The 20,635-nt window shown below is 43.2% G+C and overlaps 1 protein-coding gene across 2 annotated transcripts in view; it reads left to right on the top strand.

Moving 5' to 3' along the window:
- The window catches only part of ppp2r2ba (protein phosphatase 2, regulatory subunit B, beta a), a 41,701-nt gene that overhangs the window by 12,759 nt on the left and 8,307 nt on the right, over window positions 1–20,635 (top strand). The window contains exons 1-4 of one of the 2 annotated variants that reach the window (XM_034121209.1): window positions 9,174–9,867; window positions 18,074–18,171; window positions 19,005–19,170; window positions 20,074–20,186. In XM_034121209.1, the coding sequence (XP_033977100.1) occupies window positions 9,798–9,867; window positions 18,074–18,171; window positions 19,005–19,170; window positions 20,074–20,186 (447 nt within the window). In that variant the 5' untranslated portion in view covers window positions 9,174–9,797. Of the gene's footprint in view, window positions 1–9,173; window positions 9,868–18,073; window positions 18,172–19,004; window positions 19,171–20,073; window positions 20,187–20,635 lie in introns of those variants that run through there. The other variant, XM_034121208.1, reaches the window with a different exon arrangement.

The raw sequence follows: 20,635 nt of genomic DNA, 5'->3' as shown, positions 1-20,635 counted from the left end.
GTAATATCGGCTTTCGCCAGATGGTGGTGCTCTAGGATCAGCTCTACTAATGCAGGTGGGAGGTTGCTAAGATCAATTTCATATATGCATGTTGCTGCATAATACTATATAAAGCACAGCTAGATAAATAGATTTACTTTATACTACACAATTTAATAACTTAAAAAGCATGAGAAGTCTTTAAATCTCATTAAATAGTAAGCCTTTAAAATGCTTATTCTTCTATTGTTTCCTATTACCTGTGTATCATCTCAAAGTGCTTTTGACAGACAGCCAGCACCATTAACAGACAGATGGACAGACCATTTTTGCCAGCAAGCCTCCCCACGCTCGGCTATATCAGAAATGGCGAGTTCCTGAGGCTACTCTGCACCAGAGATGCCAGATCAATACATTGAGCAATACAAATTAAGCCCTTTTCAAATGGGAAACTGGCCGGGTGAGCCAATCGACATGTTCCATTAAAACAAGTGGCATGAATTTATCATCGCGGTGGTGGAGCCTGATCCCACCTTAAGCTCCTCTTCAAGTGTGTGTGTGTGTGTGTGTGTGTGTGTGTGTGTGTGTGTGTGTGTGTGTGTGTGTGTGTGTGTGTGTGTGTGTGTGTGTGTGTGTGTGTGTGTGTGTGTGTGTGTGTGTGTGTGTGTGTGTGTGTGTGTGTGTGTGTGTGTGCCGTTGAATAGCGTGGACGGACAGCTTGCCACCCTGTGGGCACCACAACTCCAGTCTCTCTGTGATCCACGCTGGCAGCTGCTCTGCCAAATGGGATTTTCCTGGAGATTACGGCCTTTAAGTGCGACACGCTTGCATGTGTTTGTCTTTGTTGTTGACTGAGTGCGTGTGAGGACTATTGTGATAAAGCTGTGTGTTTCTTTGAGTGTTTAAGTGTGTGTGTGTGTGTGTGTGTGTGTGTGTGTGTGTGTGTGTGTGTGTGTGTGTGTGTGTGTGTGGTGTGTGTGTGTGTGTGTGTGTGTGTGTGTGTGTGTGTGTGTGTGTGTGTGTGTGTGTGTGTGGAGACAAGGTGCACAGAGAGCATGTTCTGTTGTCCCATGAAACTGGTTGGCACATGAACTCTCTCTGGCAAGCTGTAAACAGTGAGCATGATTTGACTTTTGTATCAAAGTTTTGTATCAGATTGTATTGGAAAATATTGCTGTGTTTGCTTTGTGCAGTGGACGTTATTACCTGGCAACTAACAATTATTAATCCGCTGGTACATTCTTTTTTTCATAATTCAAAATTGTATTGGATTTTAAGCACAAACATCCAACATAATATACAGACTCAGAGAAAAAACAAACCGTACCAAAGAAATAATTAAAACATTTTTTTTTATAAAAACAGGCAGGTAAAAACAGGCATTGACAAGTATCCATACATCAAATTAAAACATCCAGTCATAGCAGCGCACATTAGTGCATGATATTGTGAGTGTCCCACATCCACTTATTAGTGTCTTCACACGGTTCCACCTTCCCCAGACATGTATCTACTGAAACTATCCCATTGTTTAGCCATGCCACTTCAACATTCAACCTTCCCAGCATCTTTTCACATGCAGCAGTCTCCATCATTTGAACCCTCCACATATTCAGTGTAGGAGTTTGGGGATCCTTCCAACATCTTAAAATTATCCGCGCACACGTTATTAGGCCAGTCTTTAACACTCTAAATGCACATTTATTCAGATGCAGGGTCACCGTCCTGTCTCCAAGGAGACACAGTCTTGGCGAAGTGGGAATATCACATTTCAACCATTTTCCCATAGAGTCCAGAACACTCCTCCACAAGGGACAAACCTTCGAACATTCCCAAAATGCATGCATATACGTGCCACGTTCTTCCCCACATTTCCAACATAAATCATCCTTAATCAGGCCCATTCTGTGTAGTCTTGACGGAGTATAATAATATCTTTGAATGAATTTGCCTCTAGCTTCCCTTATGTATTTTTCAGAGTTAGATATAATTTCCTCCCTTGTTTTTTCGTCAATTGTAAGTGACAGGTCCTTTTCACGTTTGAGATTACCACAGCCATTGTCATTTATCCAGGGACACATCCCGTACCACCTAGAACCTAGATGCTCTTTTAAGCAGTCTTTTGGCAGTTGTAGGTAACACTCTATTGTATTCTCATCCCTATTAATGAAACTCCTCCCCCCCATATCGCTGGTACATTTTTGAATAAATTAAAAGTCGTTTTGAAACGTGAAAATAGTGAGAAAGGCCCATTACATTTTACCTGAGACCAGGGCAACATCTTCAAATATCTCAGTTTATTTAATGTCAGCAGTCATCAAATTAGTTAAACGTATTATCATTGAAGACTAAGAAACCAAACCAGCTAGTATTCCCATTTAAGAGGCTGGATCACAAAAAAAGATTTGCTCTTCTGTTGGCCTCGCTGGAAAGGTTGATTTTTAGAAGGTCTATTTTAGTCCAGACTGAAATATTAAAAAATACATTTGATGGATTACCTTAACATTTTGGTAAAAGGGACCAGTTTGTGATTTTTGGAATGCCATGACATTTGGTATCTTCATACACGTTTTTCCTCTAGCGCTATCATAGGGTCAAAACACATTTGATCATACTTTGGTTGATGACCGAAACAATAGCAGAACTAATGGCATTCCCATCAGCCTCAGCTGTGCTGCCAAATGTTAGCATGCTAACATATTAAATTAAAGTTGTGAAAATTATGTCTGTTAAATATCAGCTTGTTAGCATTTGATTGTGAGCATGTTAGCTTGTTAACGTTAGCATTTAGCTCAAAGCACTTCTATGTCTAAGTACATCCCTATAAAGCTACGAGGATGTCTGGCGACTCTTCGGGTTGTTGCTTTTTTAAGTTATTTTAAATTGATGCTATGTCGGATAATGAAGTATAGGCTACGGTATATAAAAAATAATGGATACAATCTTAACGTTTCAGCTTTGCTATTATGATGATTTCATGTTGATTTTATGATGATCATTCATTATGATGACAGTCCTAACCAATATCTACAATCAAAGACAATGTCAAGTCTCTTCAGGCATCAAATTTGAATTGATATCGTTACTGGTGGAATGGGTCCATTGACACTGAAAGTGACATTTAATGAGTTTCTGTCTGAGATGTCACAACTAAATTGGTTTTATTTAAATGTAGTGCTTACAGCTAATTGGAAAATCTCTTAAATCGCAGGACAATTATAATGGGCGCTGTTATAGTATTATAGGAGTTTTCCATTATTTTATTGAATCGTTCGTACGTCTATGAATCAGCTCCAGTATTGGTCCCTAGATGATGTCATCAAAACATGTATCCCCCGAGCTGTGCTATATGATACAATATCACACATGAATTAAGTATTTTATGTGGATTTTCCCATCAACCCATTTCTGTTAGCCTCAGCGCCTGCTCTTTGAATAGCCGTCTGCGGTCCTAAACATAATCTCTGCATGGATCCTCATCCTGGTCCTGTATGGGAGGTGCCTCATTCACTAACCTGCTTAACCTACTTTCTACTTGCCGGTCTTTCATCTGCCCGCAGAGAGGAAAGTGCTGTAGGATATATATAGAATACTTAACAACGTACACAGTGTTCGTCCAAGCTTTTCCGGGCAGCACGGATGGTTCCGTGCTTTGTTGTATTTCTGTATCCTTAGTTCCTTACCCTTAATGCACCACTGATCATTTCCCTAATGAAAACCAGCGTTGCTCCCAACATGAACTCCTCATGTTCAGCCCATTAACCCAACTGGTAGAAAACGTGTTGGGACGCGCTTGAACCTTCATTGAGATGAATATGACCAAAATAATGACATTTTAAGATCTTAATTGTCCAATTATGTAGACAGCTGTTGTGCTGCATTGCAATGCCAGTTCAATTGCAGTTTCCTAGCAACCGGAATGGTACAATGCAATGATTTTCTGTTAAGTGGCACCATTTCCTCTCAGCGAGACTACACTGTATGTTCACAAAACAAATATAAATGCGCAATGTGTGAATGCTTCCTTACCTTAAGGCCACTTTTGCGTTACTGCTTATACCATTTTAATACATTTAAATGTTCGTTCGTGTTTTGTGTAAGGGTACCTGCTAATGTGGACATCCATATTGGTCATGTGTGCATCCGTATTCCCATGAGGTGTGTCACAGCATATGAAAAAGCTGTGTCGCTGCAAACAAAATGATTTCAGTTGATTAATGTTCATCCAAAATGCACCGTCCTGAGCTAATCATTGTACATGCATTCTTTTCAATTAATTCATTATCAAGGGAGCTACAGAGAGGGGGGGGAAGGCTGGGGGGAGGGGAAAGGAGAGTCAGGGGGGGGAACAGAAAATCCAATCGAGCTGGTCTGAAGTCTCGGAGCAATGGAGCATTAGTCTCATCCTGATGTAATTGGAATGACACCAAGAGTAAAGCCCGCTGATTTAGGGACAGCCTCTAGGCTTGATTTAATGCCCTCTACCAAAACTATACATCCATCTTTTTATCTTTCTCTCCTTCCCTCTCCCAGGCCCTCCGTTCTCCTCCGTGTTCCTCCCCCACCCTGTCTCGCGCTTTCTCCGTTCACCAGCTACTGCCATGCATCTCCATCTGTACTCCATTAAACAGAACAGTAGCTGCATTTTATAATATTTCAACCCAGGCGGTTATAAACTCCCTCGGAGCGTGTGTTTCCAGCCTTTTACTTTACACACTTGAATGGCTGTGTTTTACTCTCACAGAGGTTGCGCTTTATTACTGAATAAATATCTCCAGAGAAGAAAGCGTAAAGAAAGGGCAGACTAAGCAGGTGTATCAGGCCAGGGTGCTGCGTCCCGGGGGTTTCTGCTGCTCAGTCCCCTGACAGATGGACGGCCAGGGCAATCCTATTACCCTCCATGTGTTTAGCTCCTCTTAATGCCAGGGTGGGATGCATGGCTAATGGAAGCCAATGAATGTTTGGAGGGAAACAAAAATCTTATGTTACTGAATCATCCCTATTTGTTTAATAACTTTGAGGGGATCTAAAACTAGTGAAACGGCAGTGAAAATGATAACCATGTCGACTTTGTAGCTCAGTTAGTGCACTCTGACACAGCTCGTCTCACTGAGCGATGTCATATTAATCAGCTCAGCCACTAAATAGGCTTTGCTGTATATATTTCACATCAGGGATTTCATCCACCCTTGTCCAGCAAAGTGACTTTTAAAAAGTGTCATCACTGCTACCAACCTTCTGGACTCATATTTGTGAGTATCACAGAGTACCCTGTCCTGTCCTGGAGATAATAATGTATCATGTCTGAATGAGACATTTAGTGCCCCTACAATAAAGCTGTAAATAAATGGGGCAAAGGTCAGCCTCAGGTTGAATCTTAATACTGACTTTCACCCTTCTGTTCCTGTGTTCTTTACTCACACTCATCCACAATTGCATCATGCATTATGACTGTATATGTCATGCAATAATATGGATGTGTTGACTCTCAGAGATTTGTATTTAACCATTGTGGGCTGCATATATAAATCAATTAGCAGCCATGCTTTATGGCAATATAGATTATTAAGCCATGCTAGCAGCTCTTTGGGTGGAAAGAATGTCCTGACTGAAATATCTAGACAACTATTGTATGCATTGGCATATAATTGTTTATAAAGATGTTCATCTTTTTAACTTTAATTACCCTTTAGTTTTTTTTCTTGCACTTTCTTTGGGTTGATGTTTTTTTTAAATGTCTGGACAACTATTGAATGGATTCCCATATAATTTGGTAAACACATCCATTTGCTCTTTTGTATAAATGGTAATAACTTTGCTAAACCCTTGACAGCTATCGTTAGGTCAAACTGTTGGTCTGTCCAATACTTTACGACCAAATAACAGCTAAACAAATAACCATCCGAAATCAATAAATGTTAGCTTTATAACATGCTTAGATGGTGAAAACTGTTAACAGGTTACCTTCTGAACATCAGTATGCTAGCATTGTCTTTTTTGAGCATTTTGCAGTGCTAGCGTCAGCATCTTTATCATAGCATGGCTTTGTCAAAGTGTAGCCAGTACAGCCTACAGAGCGGCTAGACTGGCTGTAACTCGCAGATAGTCTTGCAATATGATTTTTCCATCAATGTGATGTTGGAAAAGAAAATGTCAGGCATTTCATTGGATTAAACTGGATTAGCCAAAACCAAATATTCCTGTTCTTATTTAATCCATAATCCATCCATAAACAGGAACAAAAATATGAAACGTTATACTTAAATAAACCCTATATCGATATTGCAACCCGACTCCATTCTGAAGACTCTGTGAAACGTACTGCAGAAGACATACTGTACGGCTTTGTGACCCGCTATTGAAAATCAAGCATGCATTCAGAGGAACCCATCAGTTACACACCGAAGAAACATGTTTTTTAAATATCTTTGGGCAATCTTAGTGGCATATCTTGTGTTTGAAAGTATTTAATACCGATTTTGGATTGATTTGCACAAGATTTCACTCATTTATCTTCAAGGCATTGCAGATGTAATTATTTGACTGTTTTGAGGGAAATCAGTACACAATTGAATCACTGTCTACCGGTCAATTAGATTAACTGCACAATGATACATTTTCCACCTCTCGTTTTAAGATATTTTTCCTATATATTATTAACAATATGGCTCTCTAATATATTTTGTATTGATCTATCTTAATCTCATATTTGTTGGATTAACTGGATGAAAGTAATCAATATTATACCCTATTTAAACCAGACCTTATGCAGTGGTCAATATACCATCGACTACAGTATCGAGAGCTTTGAGGGATTTGCAGGTGAAGTATAACTCTGCTGTGTGGTCAAATATCTATACTGTGTGAATGTATATACGGCTTGGTATGCAGGCAGCGTTGTTGCCGCCTGTAGCCCAACCAACAACGGCATCCCCAGGTCAAGCAATTACCACACATCAAGGAAAGCAATCGGGCTTGACTAAAATATCATTGCCATGTGATCGTGTCCCTATGTTCGGGCTGCTGTAGCCTAATTTAACCCACTTTGTCCATACGACAGAGGAGAATTGAGGACACGCTCTCCAATCCTGGTGGCCCCCCGAGCATTTCCTGCAAGTCTGACACGCAGCAGCTGGGCCGTAGACGCGCCGTCACCGGTCTCCTACCCAGTGGAGTGAGAGATGGGATGTAATGAGCGAGAGAAGTGCGCCAGCAGAGGAGAACAAGTAGTTGGAGGTAGAGGAAGGGAGCAATACATGAGCCATTGGGTGCACAAACTTGAGGCATTTCGAGTAAAGGATCTCAGACTAAAATCGATCCTGGGATCACTTGAAGGTTACATGACAGCAGCAATTTAAGAGTCGTACTGGTTTCCAGTCAGGGTTGTTGCTTTCCATCTGCACAGGAGCCAGTGTGGTCACATTCAGACTTGATAGGGGGGGGTTAAGGGGGGAGAAGATTGGCATATATGCACCAGGAATGGGAGAGGCAAGGAGCGAGATGGTGAATGTTATTAGAGCGGCAGCATTGATCCCAGGCTCTGGCTCCGAGCAGCATTCACCACTCATTATACAGTCAAATATCTCGGTGCCTTTAACTGCCAACCCTGCCCTTCATCTGTCTGTCTCTCCTCCTCATAACCCCCCACCCCCACCACCTTAGCCTCCCAACACAATCTGACAAACCTGAACCTCTCATCCATGCGGCTTCATTCTGCTAAACCCATTGTTTCATCGATAGCATTTCAATTTCATCCCGTCTTGCTGCTCGGCTGTAACTTAGCCTAGTCTTTTGTGGAAGAGGAACAATGTGTGTGTCTTTTGTGCTCGTGGAGCCTGTTTAAATATTGATAGAGATGGGAAGCATCGCTGACCACTCAGTCAGATCTGAGAGGGTCAAGGATGACAGAGTTCCTCTGCAGATTTCATTAAGGGAGCAGAGGACTGTAAATACTAAAGCATGTGAACCACGGGCCCTCGCAGACGCTCCGGCAACCTTCATTATCCCCCCGCATGGATAGCGTCCTGTAATGTATTCTGATGGGGAGATGGAGGTTGGAGGGTGATGGGGTGTTAAATAGCATGTGTAGGAAGGCCCTGTTTTCCTGCCACGAGCAGCCTGCCACCCTCACAGCCAGATACCCATTAGTACAGGAGCAGAGGATTGGATGTGCAAATGGTCCCATGGATTAGAGAGTTAATGCATTTAGGAGAGGGGGCTCCACAATCTCTTTATTGCCGCTGCTGTGAGTGTGTGAGTGTGTGTGTGTGTGTGTGTGTGTGTGTGTGTGTGTGTGTGTGTGTGTGTGTGTGTGTGTGTGTGTGTGTGTGTGTGTGTGTGTGTGTGTGTGTGTGTGTGTGTGTGTGTGTGTGTGTGTGTGTGTGTGTGTGTGTGTGTGTGTTGAGGCTCGTGCCGGGGAGATACCCAGTCCCTTTGTGGAGCTTGAGAGATTTAGGGTAAAGTGAGTAGATAAGGGCAGCGATGCACTGCAGCCACACATCTGAGACACACACACACACTCATCAAAGCTTACGGTTTGACCAGTAGAAGGTCTTGTTCTGTTATTAAAACTCAGCATGGAAATGAGAGCTTTCCAGAAAGAGGCGCAGACGGCGGCCCTACTAATCTAATTAATCAGCGTCTGGGATTTTTCATTTTCTTCTGCCCTCTCTGTGGCTCTCCGGTCTTCTCTCTTCCTCGACTCATCCCTCTCTCTCCGTCGCGCTCCTTTTGTGTCCTTCTCAGCACCGATTTCTCTGAATCTGAACTTCACGCCCATTTCTCAAGTGTTCGGACCAAATGTGCCCTGTCATGCACTTCCTATAGCATTTAACTCATCTCATAAAGCATCTGTTGTGCTCTCTTGGTGAATAGCTGCACTAAGGGAAGCACATAAAGTATGCTCAATCTGCTGTGATAGATGCCTCTGCAGCAGGCAAGCAGGATGAAGATGGAGGGATAGATGGCGATGCAGTGCAGGGTGTTGAAACAATAATCAAACTGTCTGATTTACATGCACACACATTGTAGGTGGTCATCAGAATATGATCTCTTCCTCTGTTGGTGTTTCCTGTGAGCGTTACATTTGCTGCTTGTGGTTTTTAAAGATGGGAGGGGCCCTCCTCGGTGGGTAATACAGCACGGCAGTGCTCTGTGCTATCCCGCACAGTGAGTCAGCTGAGGGGCCGGTGAATGAATGAGAGAGGAGACCCTGCAGGATTTTTAGGATACGGAAAGGCGAAAGGTGCAACTCTGGAAGCTGAGAGCCTGACATGGAAACGGAGAAGTGATCGGAGCAAGCTTGTTGACGCATAATCCCGCCCGCCCCGCTGGCACTGGGAGGGGGCAAATCTCGCCTGCCTAAACTCAAATCCTCCACAAGAGGTTTACGGAGTGCGCTGCTGCACCTTCAACAAGACATTTCATATCTTTTTTTTAACCAGCTCCACAGGCGATCTGTGGTGAATTTGATCATAGGCTATTTTATTGTATTCCTGGAGAGACATAGGCCTACGTGTCTCAAGCGGAGGATAACGAGCTAATATAATTAAGGTAATTAATCCAGTGTTGGAATCGGCACTGTCACTGCGTCGCGGTTGGATGCGCCCTGAGGTGTGGACAGGACCTGCCCGTACATCGTCACCACCATCACGACCACCACCATCATCACAGGGATTTGATCGTGATTGTGTTGATTACACCGGAGATCTGGAGCCATGACAGCCCCCCCGCTGGTCCCACAGCCCGCCTGCTGACGGTACCGGGCATGATGGGAGCAGGTCTGCCGCGTTCAGGATCCCGAAACAGCCGATTTATCAATGGAGGAAGAGAGTGACACCCGGAAAATCAACAACAGCTTCCTTCGCGAGCACAACTATGCAACCGAAGGTATTTAAACCGATGAAAGGAAACATTATTTAATTTAAACTGCTTTACCTGCATAGGAAATAACCTGAGGCTGTTGCTAGAGGGGTGCAAATATCACATCAAACCAAAGTCACTGCATGGGAATCTTAAAGAAATCCGAAAAATATCTGTTAAAAAATATAAATAGCCTAAGTGATCAAATAAATATATCATATCAGGCTATAGTGATGCTGTTTGGCCCACAACGTGTGTAAATGCGATTTAAAGAGCATTTAATAACCCCAACACCCTATAAACTATAGGGGAATTAAAGGAATATTCCAGTCATTTGTCATAAACATGGAGCTTGTAGCTGAGCATGAGATGATGAGGTGGCTTCCCATCATGCCTGCTATTTTAAGATGATCATCCTGACCATGGGGAATCAGGGCTGTAATCTGTTTGGACCATGGGAAGCAATGGGATAAAGCCTCCTGCAAAGCTTTAGTCTGGAGTGTATGAAGTAAACATGTAATGCAGTTTAAAATGATTGAATTGATGGTTGTTTTTTTTTCATTCAATGTTCACTTATTGAAATAATTGCACAGAGAAGGGGCCCTCATTTTTAGAGGCAGTGTATTGAAATGTGGATGTCTCTTTTAAACACACATGCAAAGCAGTTCTACTGTACATGATCATAATTGGATCTGCAAACAATAGCTTTTGTAGTCTTCAGCCTAAATGCTGCTTCTGCACGTGTGTGTGTGTTTCCTTCTCATTGACCACCAATCAGCCCTTCAATGATCAGCCTGTTATCTAATTGATGGGAAGTAGTTCCCTTATGTTCCACCAATCAGCTCCACCTCTCCCCCATCTGCTTAGATCATTGATCAACATTAACCATTGATTTAAAGTGGAAACGCTTTCATTAATCTTATTACCACCTTGTTCCACATTCACTTCATTTTATTATTCATATCGGTTATGAAAGTTAACTGCTGTGGTAATATCAGTAAGCTTTAATTGCAAACTGAACATCTTTAATGTCATCCTGCAATGCTGTAATGTACATTGACTCTAAATGTATCACATTACACATCAATACTTATTTTTAACACATAATAACTCAAAGTATACATTTACTTCCATGAGGATGTCTATTTTATTCTCTTTAATAATGCAGTTATTTAACAAATAATTGATAACAAGGCATTGTATAGATATTTCTATATTATTTATAATATATTATATATTAGTGCATTGAGTGGTATTTATATTTCAGGTTGAAGTCAGTTCAAAGATAGTCCCTGCCTGCAGTACTATATTCATTGCAATACCCATTTACACCAAGGTGTAAAATAGAACCTCTATAAAATATATATATTTTTATTTATTTAAAGGAGCATCCCGGTATTTAACAACCAAATAGCAAATCGCACAACTTATCTTCAGAATTTGATAGAATGTCATAAAGGGGTATTGGGGCTGTATATGGGATGGTGGAGGGTGTGTGTAGCTGCAGGGAGGGTCCGAGCCACAAGAGCGTCTTCCATTTGCCACCAGGTCAGGTTACAGATGCCACTGCAGGTTGGAGGAGAGACAAAGTCAAAGCCCATAAAGCAGAGAGTCTCCTTCTCACCGTTTCTCCTGCTGCTTTCCTCAATGTGTTTTTCCCCCCTTCATTTCAACATGGCTGATCATCATCATTTACTCTCCTGCTCCTACAGATGATTCCCTGTCAATGCTAAACACACAGTCACTGGTTTACAGCGAGAAGAAGTGGAGTGGGGTGGGAGTGTGGGTGTGATGGATATCTTTGTTTGATGTGTGTGCTGAGATGAAAAACAGTAGGGGATCTTCCTCTTGCAGCTTCTTCCTGTCTCGATCTGTTTCATTCATTTGATCAGGGGAACGTGCACGAGTTACCCAGGGTGTAAAACCTGTCTCTGAAAGCAAAGCACTGTCTGGTCTGTGGCCCATCTGCGCTTTTCAAACAACAAACGTCTACTTTTGTTATATTTTATTGGTGTAATTTATCACTGATGGTCACACCTCATATACCATGAATGAGTGTGTGTGTGTGTGTGTGTGCGCGTGCCCATTCACTCGCTCGTTTCTTGTCTCCTAAGTGGTATGAAGTCAGTCTGAAGCCAAAGATCATAGGGCCGGTGTCTGGGTCTATTGCCCGTCCTCATAAATTCACAAAACTGCACATGTTCCTTCAGGTTTGGCCCATTCAGACCACACACACACACACACACACACACACACACACACACACACACACACACACACACACACACACACACACACACACACACACACACACACACACACACAGATGGACACACACACTCACACATACATAGGCAGGTCTCTGATGAGTGTCGGCGAGCTGGTAGGGATTCCCCTCAGGCCGCGCTTGCCCACAGCAGCAGGACACTAAAATGATGTCACATTTTAATGATGTCACCCGCGCTGACCTTTGGTTTGCACCAATCCCACGCCTCAGTGGGTCTGTGGGCGGATACATTGACCCGCTGTGTCGACTACATAACGTGTACACGCTGTGAGTAAAGCTGTACTGGTCGTTCATACTTGTTCATTTAAATTATTCTCAAGCATAAAGATATAATATAACAGTTCCGCATTCAAATGTCTAAAATCACTAGACCAGAACCATGTTACATATAATTTTGAGTTGTGTACCTCCATTATACCAAATGTAACAATATCCAAACCTAAGGAGGTAACAATCTCTTTTATTCGGTTGCTTTTCCAAATGTACCAGCAAGTTGACTGCCAGAATTCGTACATTGACATAAATAAAGTATTCATTGGAAGTGTGTATCTTAGATTATCAGTGAAATAAACTACGTCAAGGCTAGCAGTTAGCTTGCAACCACTCCATCCAATGTCCGCCAAACTGTGACGGAGAAATACCGATTTACAAACAAAAATCTGAAATACTTTATTCGTCCAACGCGCACATTTAGGCCATTACAGCAGCAAAGGTAGAGTGCAGATAAAAGGCTAAATAGATATTAAATAGAAAGGAAAGCCAACAGGGCAACCTCGGATCCTCGGATAACTCTGCTCCAGGTAAAAAACACCTGAGTGAACAATAAATTAATGCAAACGGGAGGAGTAGACTACAATAACAAACTCTGATAATGTTGCGCCACTTGAAAGCAGCACTAAATGATGTGTTTGTTTTGATGGAGAGACCCTAAATCACATTTTGTGCATACATTGCAAAGTTCCCTAAGACATCGTTGTTGTCTAGGTGAAAGATTACAAATGACATTACTGTCTGATTTGCATTCACCGTTCGCTTGCAGATGACACATTGCTAATGGTGATAGAATGGATGGCATGTCTCACTGCAGCTGTGTATATCACTGTGTGTGGAGTCAATGGACTGTGACGCTCCTACAACATGGTTCTGAGTTAATTTTCATAATATGCACCTTGGATGTTCCTATAATGGAGGAAATTGTCAAATAGCCCAACACCACCCAGGGTGTGAACATTTAAATAGCTTCCTTGCTGTGAGGCAGGACCTAACCTAATGTCTGCCTTGGTATTGATTTCTGGTCCTTTACAATTTAGCTACCGGAACAATGACCTAAAGATCTATTGGTAGGACATGTAATCCCTTCCACCTTCTCTCCCCTGCCCCCTCTGTCTCCTATTTTTCTCTCTTTCTGCTTTGCCTCTGTCTGATGCGAGTACAAGCTTGTGTGTGATGTGACCCCTCTAGCCCCGCTGAATACTGATGCAGTCCTGTAACACACAGCTTACAGCCTTTATTGCAGCTGCTGATGAGAGAGCAGCACCGACTATGGTTGCCTGTGCCAATGCAAACGGCCTGGGGCCACACTTTAGGACCCCGGCATAAAAAAGACTTAGCCCACCATACCCCCAGGTCCTATACATTATTCAATACGAAACACTCAAAACGCAGAACCCCGCCTCGCCACGTAGAGCGCAAGAAAGATAATGTCTACGTGTGTGTGTATGGGGGCTGGTGTGGGGGTGGCGGGCGCTTAATGGCAAGCTGTGAAGTTGGGGCGAGTCACACTCCTTATTCAGCAGCTGCTTTCATCCCCTGATTAGCTTCTTATTAAGTCTGCAGCTCCATGAAAATTTAATGAGAATTTATTAAAGAATACCCATGGCGTTGCTACTGTAAGACGATTACAAAAAATATCCTTTTTCCTCAACTGGCTTCCAGTTCATTTGAGGCGTCACGGTGATACATGTAGTGTAGGTGAGTCTTCCAGAGTACTGCTAGCCTGAAGGGTAAGCAGTGTTTGACCTTTCTGGACTTTATAATGGGATACATTTGTAAGTTTTGATAGCTAATTCCTGTGTCCTGTCCAGGAAGCATCGTCCCTCAGAATATTTCATGTTTCGGTGATAAGGTTACTGTATACACAGGATTTTAGTGTGTACAGCAACCGTCGAATGTTTGATGTGTTGAAAACAAGAAGATGAAAGGGATTGCACTGGAGCAACACAGACGGATAGAGAGGCAGCTTTTGTTTTGGTGGATTATAATTCCATGCACCCCTGCTTCCCCACCATCCCCCCCTCCTGCATCTTGAATTTCTGAGAGAATACCAAATAACAAGCATCTTAAATGATCCCTCTTGGTGTTCATGTTGGAGCATGCAGGAATCGATCGCTGTTTTCACTGCTTTTCACCACTTCTTCTTCTCGTTGCACGCTGTCCGGGGTCGTGTCTGTAGTCACGGCAAAGTGTTAATGAAGTGTGAAAAATGAAGCAGTAACACGTCTCGCCCATTTCACCCTCTACTACCCGGACAGGGGGATACAGAAAAGATAGCATACGTACAAGTACAAAAGGGAGAAAGAAAACACACCCACACACACCCACACACACATTATGTCTGATTCTCAAGAGGCTGATCCTGGAGAAACCAGGTTAATTAGCTTGTTCACTCCAGATCTTACAAAGAATCATGCTCTTCAGATGAAGAGAGCTGCATTGTGCTCTGTCTCTTTGTGTGCTGTTAATAAAGCCTAATAAAGCCTTAATTAAACGGCTGGGCACCGGACCAGCAGGTAGCAGGGTTTATTCAACATTTCGATTGATCTCCATTGTTGCTTGTGTGAAGTGAAGCCGTTATCAGCTGCCTATTCAAATGTATGAAACATGCGGGTATGTGGTTCCCGGATCGAAAAGTGAAGATTGATACGTATTGTTGATTTGAAAAAACAAGAGTGTCGTGTGAAAGAGAGTACGAGAAGGGACGTGAATTATCCCCCGTCCTGATCCATTGACGCAAGCAGCTCAGCACAAGTGCTGTAATCCTCTCCTCTCCACATCAATGGCTAACAAAGCATTTACACGACACCATGTTGCTCACGTCCCTCCCTCTACCTGGAATTATTGCACGTCACTTACGCAACTAGCTTTCCAATGTATCATTTTGGGTCTGTTTGTCTTGCACAGCCGTCCAATACCACAGGATCAACTCAGTTTGTTTGCTTTACTTTTTTTCCACTCCTGAAAAGATTACATGTTGTCTAGATGTTAGCCAGGGTACTCCTATTTTTGTCTTTGCTGTAGTCTGCGCCGACGAGTCTCACTGTACGATCTTTTATTGACCTACTTACTTGCCAGACTCCCCCCCTCTTTTTCTTTTAGCGGCCCTTTCTGTTATGCGGGATGGATGGTGCTTGCCAGGCGTCTATAAATACATCCAATATCCCCGTTCCCCGCCCTGAGTTTCTGGTACCTCGTGCACGCTTTTCATTCCAGAATCAATGCATATCTATGTTTCCATCCAATTGGAACGTCCCAATTCTATATTGCATGCTGAAGGGAGGTTATTGAGGTTCAGATCGGTGAATAGAAACAGATAACGGCCTGTGTTTTGTCAGCCTTACGTACACAGTTATACTCACACATCACAGCAGCAGGCCAGCAGGCTTGTCTGTGTTATTACCGGTGATGGATGTGTGTTATCTCGAGCATCCCTCCGAAGCATCAAGAAGCGCTGACCTGTCTGCGTCAGACCTGGCTGGCCACAGGATTTATGGGCTTCATCTGGTTAGGGTCTGCTGATGAAGCTGTGTGTGTATGAGGCAGTGTGTGTAAGTACACATTTGATCAGCCTAATGCTAATTCAAGTCCACCTTGAACCTGCTGATGTTGATCTGGTGCACGCGGAAATCGTGACAGAGACCCCGCCCACCTGCGACTCCGCTGCAAAGCAGTTTGTTCTCTGTAATGAAAGTTTGTTTGAACACACTGTATGTTGCCGTTGTAACACGGTTTCATCAGTAGCTGAGGTTGAATAAATTGCAGTTGTTTCGTGTTTGAATTCATTTGCATGAGGAAAAACTCATTTCGGGAAGCATTCCATCACGTTACTCGGAGTTTCCGCTTCACTGCCTCGCCACGGTTCTCCATTCAGTGAGATGATTGAAGGATGTATCCGTGTGTAAACTCGTTAAAATGGCACCCATCAATTACTGTTACTCCTCAGTGACTTAATGGGTTAATGATGAGGGGAGAAGAGAGGAGAAAGAGTGGAAAAAGTACAGGGAGGACAAAACCAGGGAGAGAGAAAAGCTTTGATTCAAGAATGCTGACTGCTAAGCCGATTCAATTCGATTCACACCGGCGGCCTTGGCCTGATGGTGTTTGGGAATACACAGTTGTGTGTGTGGGAGTGTGTGAGTGTGTGAGTGCTGGGGGGTTGCAATTCACATCTCTGTGCATGCAGATTCAGAAACAGGGCTGTTTTTTTGCACTTGCGAGGGTCTATGCTTCGACGATATTTCGTGTCGGTGGGGTACTCCCAGGCTGTAATTAGGTCAGAGTGGGTCTTGTCTGCGAAACGTTAATTAGTTTTCTGATTCGAATATGATTAGGATCGGTGCCCCCACCTCATGTCATTATCAACACATGGGCATAAGAATCCCTCCGGTGTCGTCAACAATTAAATGAAACCAGAGGAGGACACGCACACATGCAGTGGAAGACATGGCGCTTAGTCATTCCCACAATGCACAGCAGCTCTATGTGCAGGGATGAGCCCGTCTACAGGGACTCCATTGTCTGAAGTTGTGTGCTGCATTGAAACGGCACTCACTCCCCCAGATGCAGTAGCAGCTTTTCACTCTATTGCAGCACTCTCTCTGTCTGCTGAATTACAGCTAGCATCAGCAACTAAGTATGAGAGCTATTGGCACACACACACACACACACACACACACACACACACACACACACACACACACACACACACACACACACACACACACACACACACACACACCCCTCCGACTGCCGCTAGAGATGGAAACGGTCTCCATAGCAACGTTCGCCTCTCCTGTTCAGCGCTCCGCCAGTAGCAGGTCCACAGAGGGCGTAGGGGGGGGGGGGGGGCACAAAACAACAAGCTTCTCTTTCTCTTTCTCTTTCTGTCTAATATTATTGTCACTGTTAAACAGAGGACTAGCCTCTGCTGTGGTGTGTGTCTTTGTGTGTGTGTGTGACAGACATATTATGCATATTACTTTTTAGCCCAGGGCTGTATAATAATTACAGTCACCATTAGCCTCTCCGAAATCAAGGCAGATATATGAGAGCTACCTTAAGGGTAGGTGTCTGTTATTTACTTGTGTTGGAACTGTAGCTATGCAAAGAGACACTGAGAGATGTTGGCGATGAAGCAAATGTATCTTACTGCTCTTGTGTGTTTTTGTCACCCTGTTGATGCACTGCATAGATTGAACATTAAAACAGTGTGCTACACATGCATGGACATATATTAAGTGCTAAAAGGTCATGTTTTAAAGGTGTATGACTGAGGTTTTTTAATGAAGGAGCAGGAGAGTCCCTGAGCAGCACGGGGTCTTGCAACCGGGAGGAGAGAGTGAATGGCGTTATTAGTGCCCTTAAAAAAAGCAGGAGTACAATTAAATGACACAGATTGGCTCACTTCAGTCAGACAAGGGGCTGAATTAGTTGATATCATGCAGTGACTCAATCAATGGCTTCTCCTAACCCATATTTCACCAAACCAGGGTATCTGTGCCGAAGAGTCCTCTGTGGGTTTGTCAAGAGATTTCCCTTTTTTCTAGAAGTCACTCTACCAGATCTATCTGAAAGCTCTTTGTTTCTGTCCGACTGATACCTTGACAGCTTTGTGCATGCCGTCCATACTGACATTTTCTCCCCCTCTCTGCTTTGCTTCCTGTGTTGCAGCTGACATTATCTCAACGGTTGAGTTTAACTCATCGGGGGAGCTGTTGGCCACCGGGGATAAAGGAGGCAGAGTGGTTGTCTTCCAGAGGGAGCAGGAGGTAGGAAATGCCAACAATGCAACACTAATTATCCCGCCCTTCCGCTGAGAGGATTTGACAGCATTGGAATATTAAACTTGTATTGTTAGCTTTTAAATAACTAGCTGGGGAAAAAAAGGTGTATTTGAAAAAATATTGCTAGCTGGAAAGTTCAGAATATCTTAAAACCATGAACAACAAAAATGGCTGTGATCGCTAAGAAGCTTAGGTGGGGCCATTATTATAAACTTATGTTAAATGGAGAAACATTTTTTAAAACCACTAAGATTAATTCTGATTCAGAGGTAAGATGCCAAGGTCACCAATGATATCGACTACATTTATTCTGAATTACAAAGAAATAGCAGATGGTGCAAAGTACCTCTACAAGTTTCATGTCAAGGAGAAGCCATACAAATATAGATATTGAAATAGACTGATGTAATCCACAGTGTAGCTGCTATGGAGTGCTAAAACAAATAACTAATAGTAAAACAATGCTAACAGCTAACAGGCTGATGGTTAGCATGTACAATGTTGACAATGCCAAAATGTGCTAGTTAAAACTAAACACAAATTGAAACAGAGGCTAAGAAAAAGGTCATCAGTTGTGCAGGTCATGTGATCATAAACAAGTAATCATTAGCCAAATATGACCAAATAATGGCTCAAGATGAGAAGTCATAGGACCAATTTACAGCCACTAGCATGGCTAAAAATAGAACATCTCACATTGAAGATACTTTAGGGGAGATTTAATGGAATACAATGAACATTTACACCAATATCAATATTGAATCATCTGCAGTTAACAGCCAATGAACCGTCCTCTCACTATGTTTCTCTTCTTGCAGAGTAAGAGCCAGCCCCAGCGTCGAGGGGAGTACAATGTTTACAGCACATTCCAGAGCCACGAGCCGGAGTTTGACTACCTGAAGAGCTTGGAGATTGAGGAGAAGATCAACAAGATCAAATGGCTTCCACAGCAGAACGCCGCCTACTTCCTGCTCTCCACCAACGGTCAGTCAGTTAGCTGAGGCGGCCCCTCTACTGTAGCAGCATGGCAAAGTGGTTAAATAGACCATTCATCAGTCATGATGAGAGTGTGTTTAAATGTGGCCAGAGTGTTATTGTTACTCAATAATGGTGTCGAGTAAAGCCATGATTCATTCCTCACTCTGCTGAATGGTCAGATATACACTTGATTTATGAGGAGACGTTATTAATATCACATCAAAATGTCTTTTTGACTGTCTGTGCGAATGTATTGGTTTTCCGCTTGGCTGAGCAAGTGCCACCAGCAGAAGCGTTTCAGATTGAGAACTTCATGCATGGCTGCCACACCAGGAACACACCCACACACACACACATACACACATATCAAAGCATGTTCCACCATACATGCACGCTAGCTCACACACATCAGCAGAGAGACGTCTTGCAGATTGTGGGCTTCATGCATGGCTGCTACAGAAGCGCTAGAGGTGGCTGGAGCAGATGGTGGAGGATCCTGTGGCGATGGCCTCGCTGCTCCGACACCAATACTCACAGCGGAAATTAAAAAAAGAAGTGGCAACAACCTGACTGCTGCCACCATCCCCCTCACTAGCCGAGAAGATGGGATGTAACTGGTGTCTGTGTGAGACTGAAATGAAAAGTGCCCAGATGGCTTTTTCATGGGGAGTGTACACTGCTGAAGGGAAATGTAGTCCACATGTAGATTGATATCTGTGACATCAAAATGTAAACAGGAGGAGCAATTCATCATTCCCGCTGGCTGCTGCCCAGCTACACGCCAGATTGGACGCCCCACCCCCCGCATCCATCTTGTATTTGAGATTCACTGTAGTGAGCTGTGATATGACTGTATTTTGTGTTTCTGTGTGTCTCCCTGTTGGTGTTTGTGTGATGTATCCATCCCAGACAAGACGGTGAAGCTGTGGAAGATCAGCGAGAGAGACAAGCGTCCGGAGGGCTACAACCTGAAGGATGACGACGGTCGGATCAGAGACCCGTCGACCATCACCTCGCTACGGGTAAGAGTGTCACAGGAAACTATCACCCCAAACACCTGAATGTCACATGGAGTCAGGTTAACAGCCCTGGGTCTTGTCTTGCTGGTGTGTAAAACTTTCAATTTGGCTCAGAGTCAAATATGATCTTAAGACAGGGACAATTCCAGAGAATTCCAAACAAAACATTTCGAGCTACAGTCTCATACGACTGCATTTACATTTCCTTTAAGTAAATATGCCAACTTTCTGAATACCTAATGCAAGTTGACCATTTAAATCCCCAAAATGCACCACAATATCAACTTCGACCTCAGATCAGACAACACGCTTAATTTAAGAATATTACTAAGCAGAGGAAAATAAACGTATCATATTGCACCACAATATTTTATTATTATCTAACCTATCTTTTGTCTTCTACATGTAGCAAGGCCATACCTTTGTAATTGTACTATCCTCAAAACCAATCA

Source organism: Trematomus bernacchii, unplaced genomic scaffold, assembly GCF_902827165.1.
Source record: "Trematomus bernacchii unplaced genomic scaffold, fTreBer1.1, whole genome shotgun sequence".
Classification (NCBI taxonomy): domain Eukaryota; kingdom Metazoa; phylum Chordata; class Actinopteri; order Perciformes; family Nototheniidae; genus Trematomus; species Trematomus bernacchii.
This window is presented reverse-complemented; position numbering and strand designations above follow the sequence as displayed.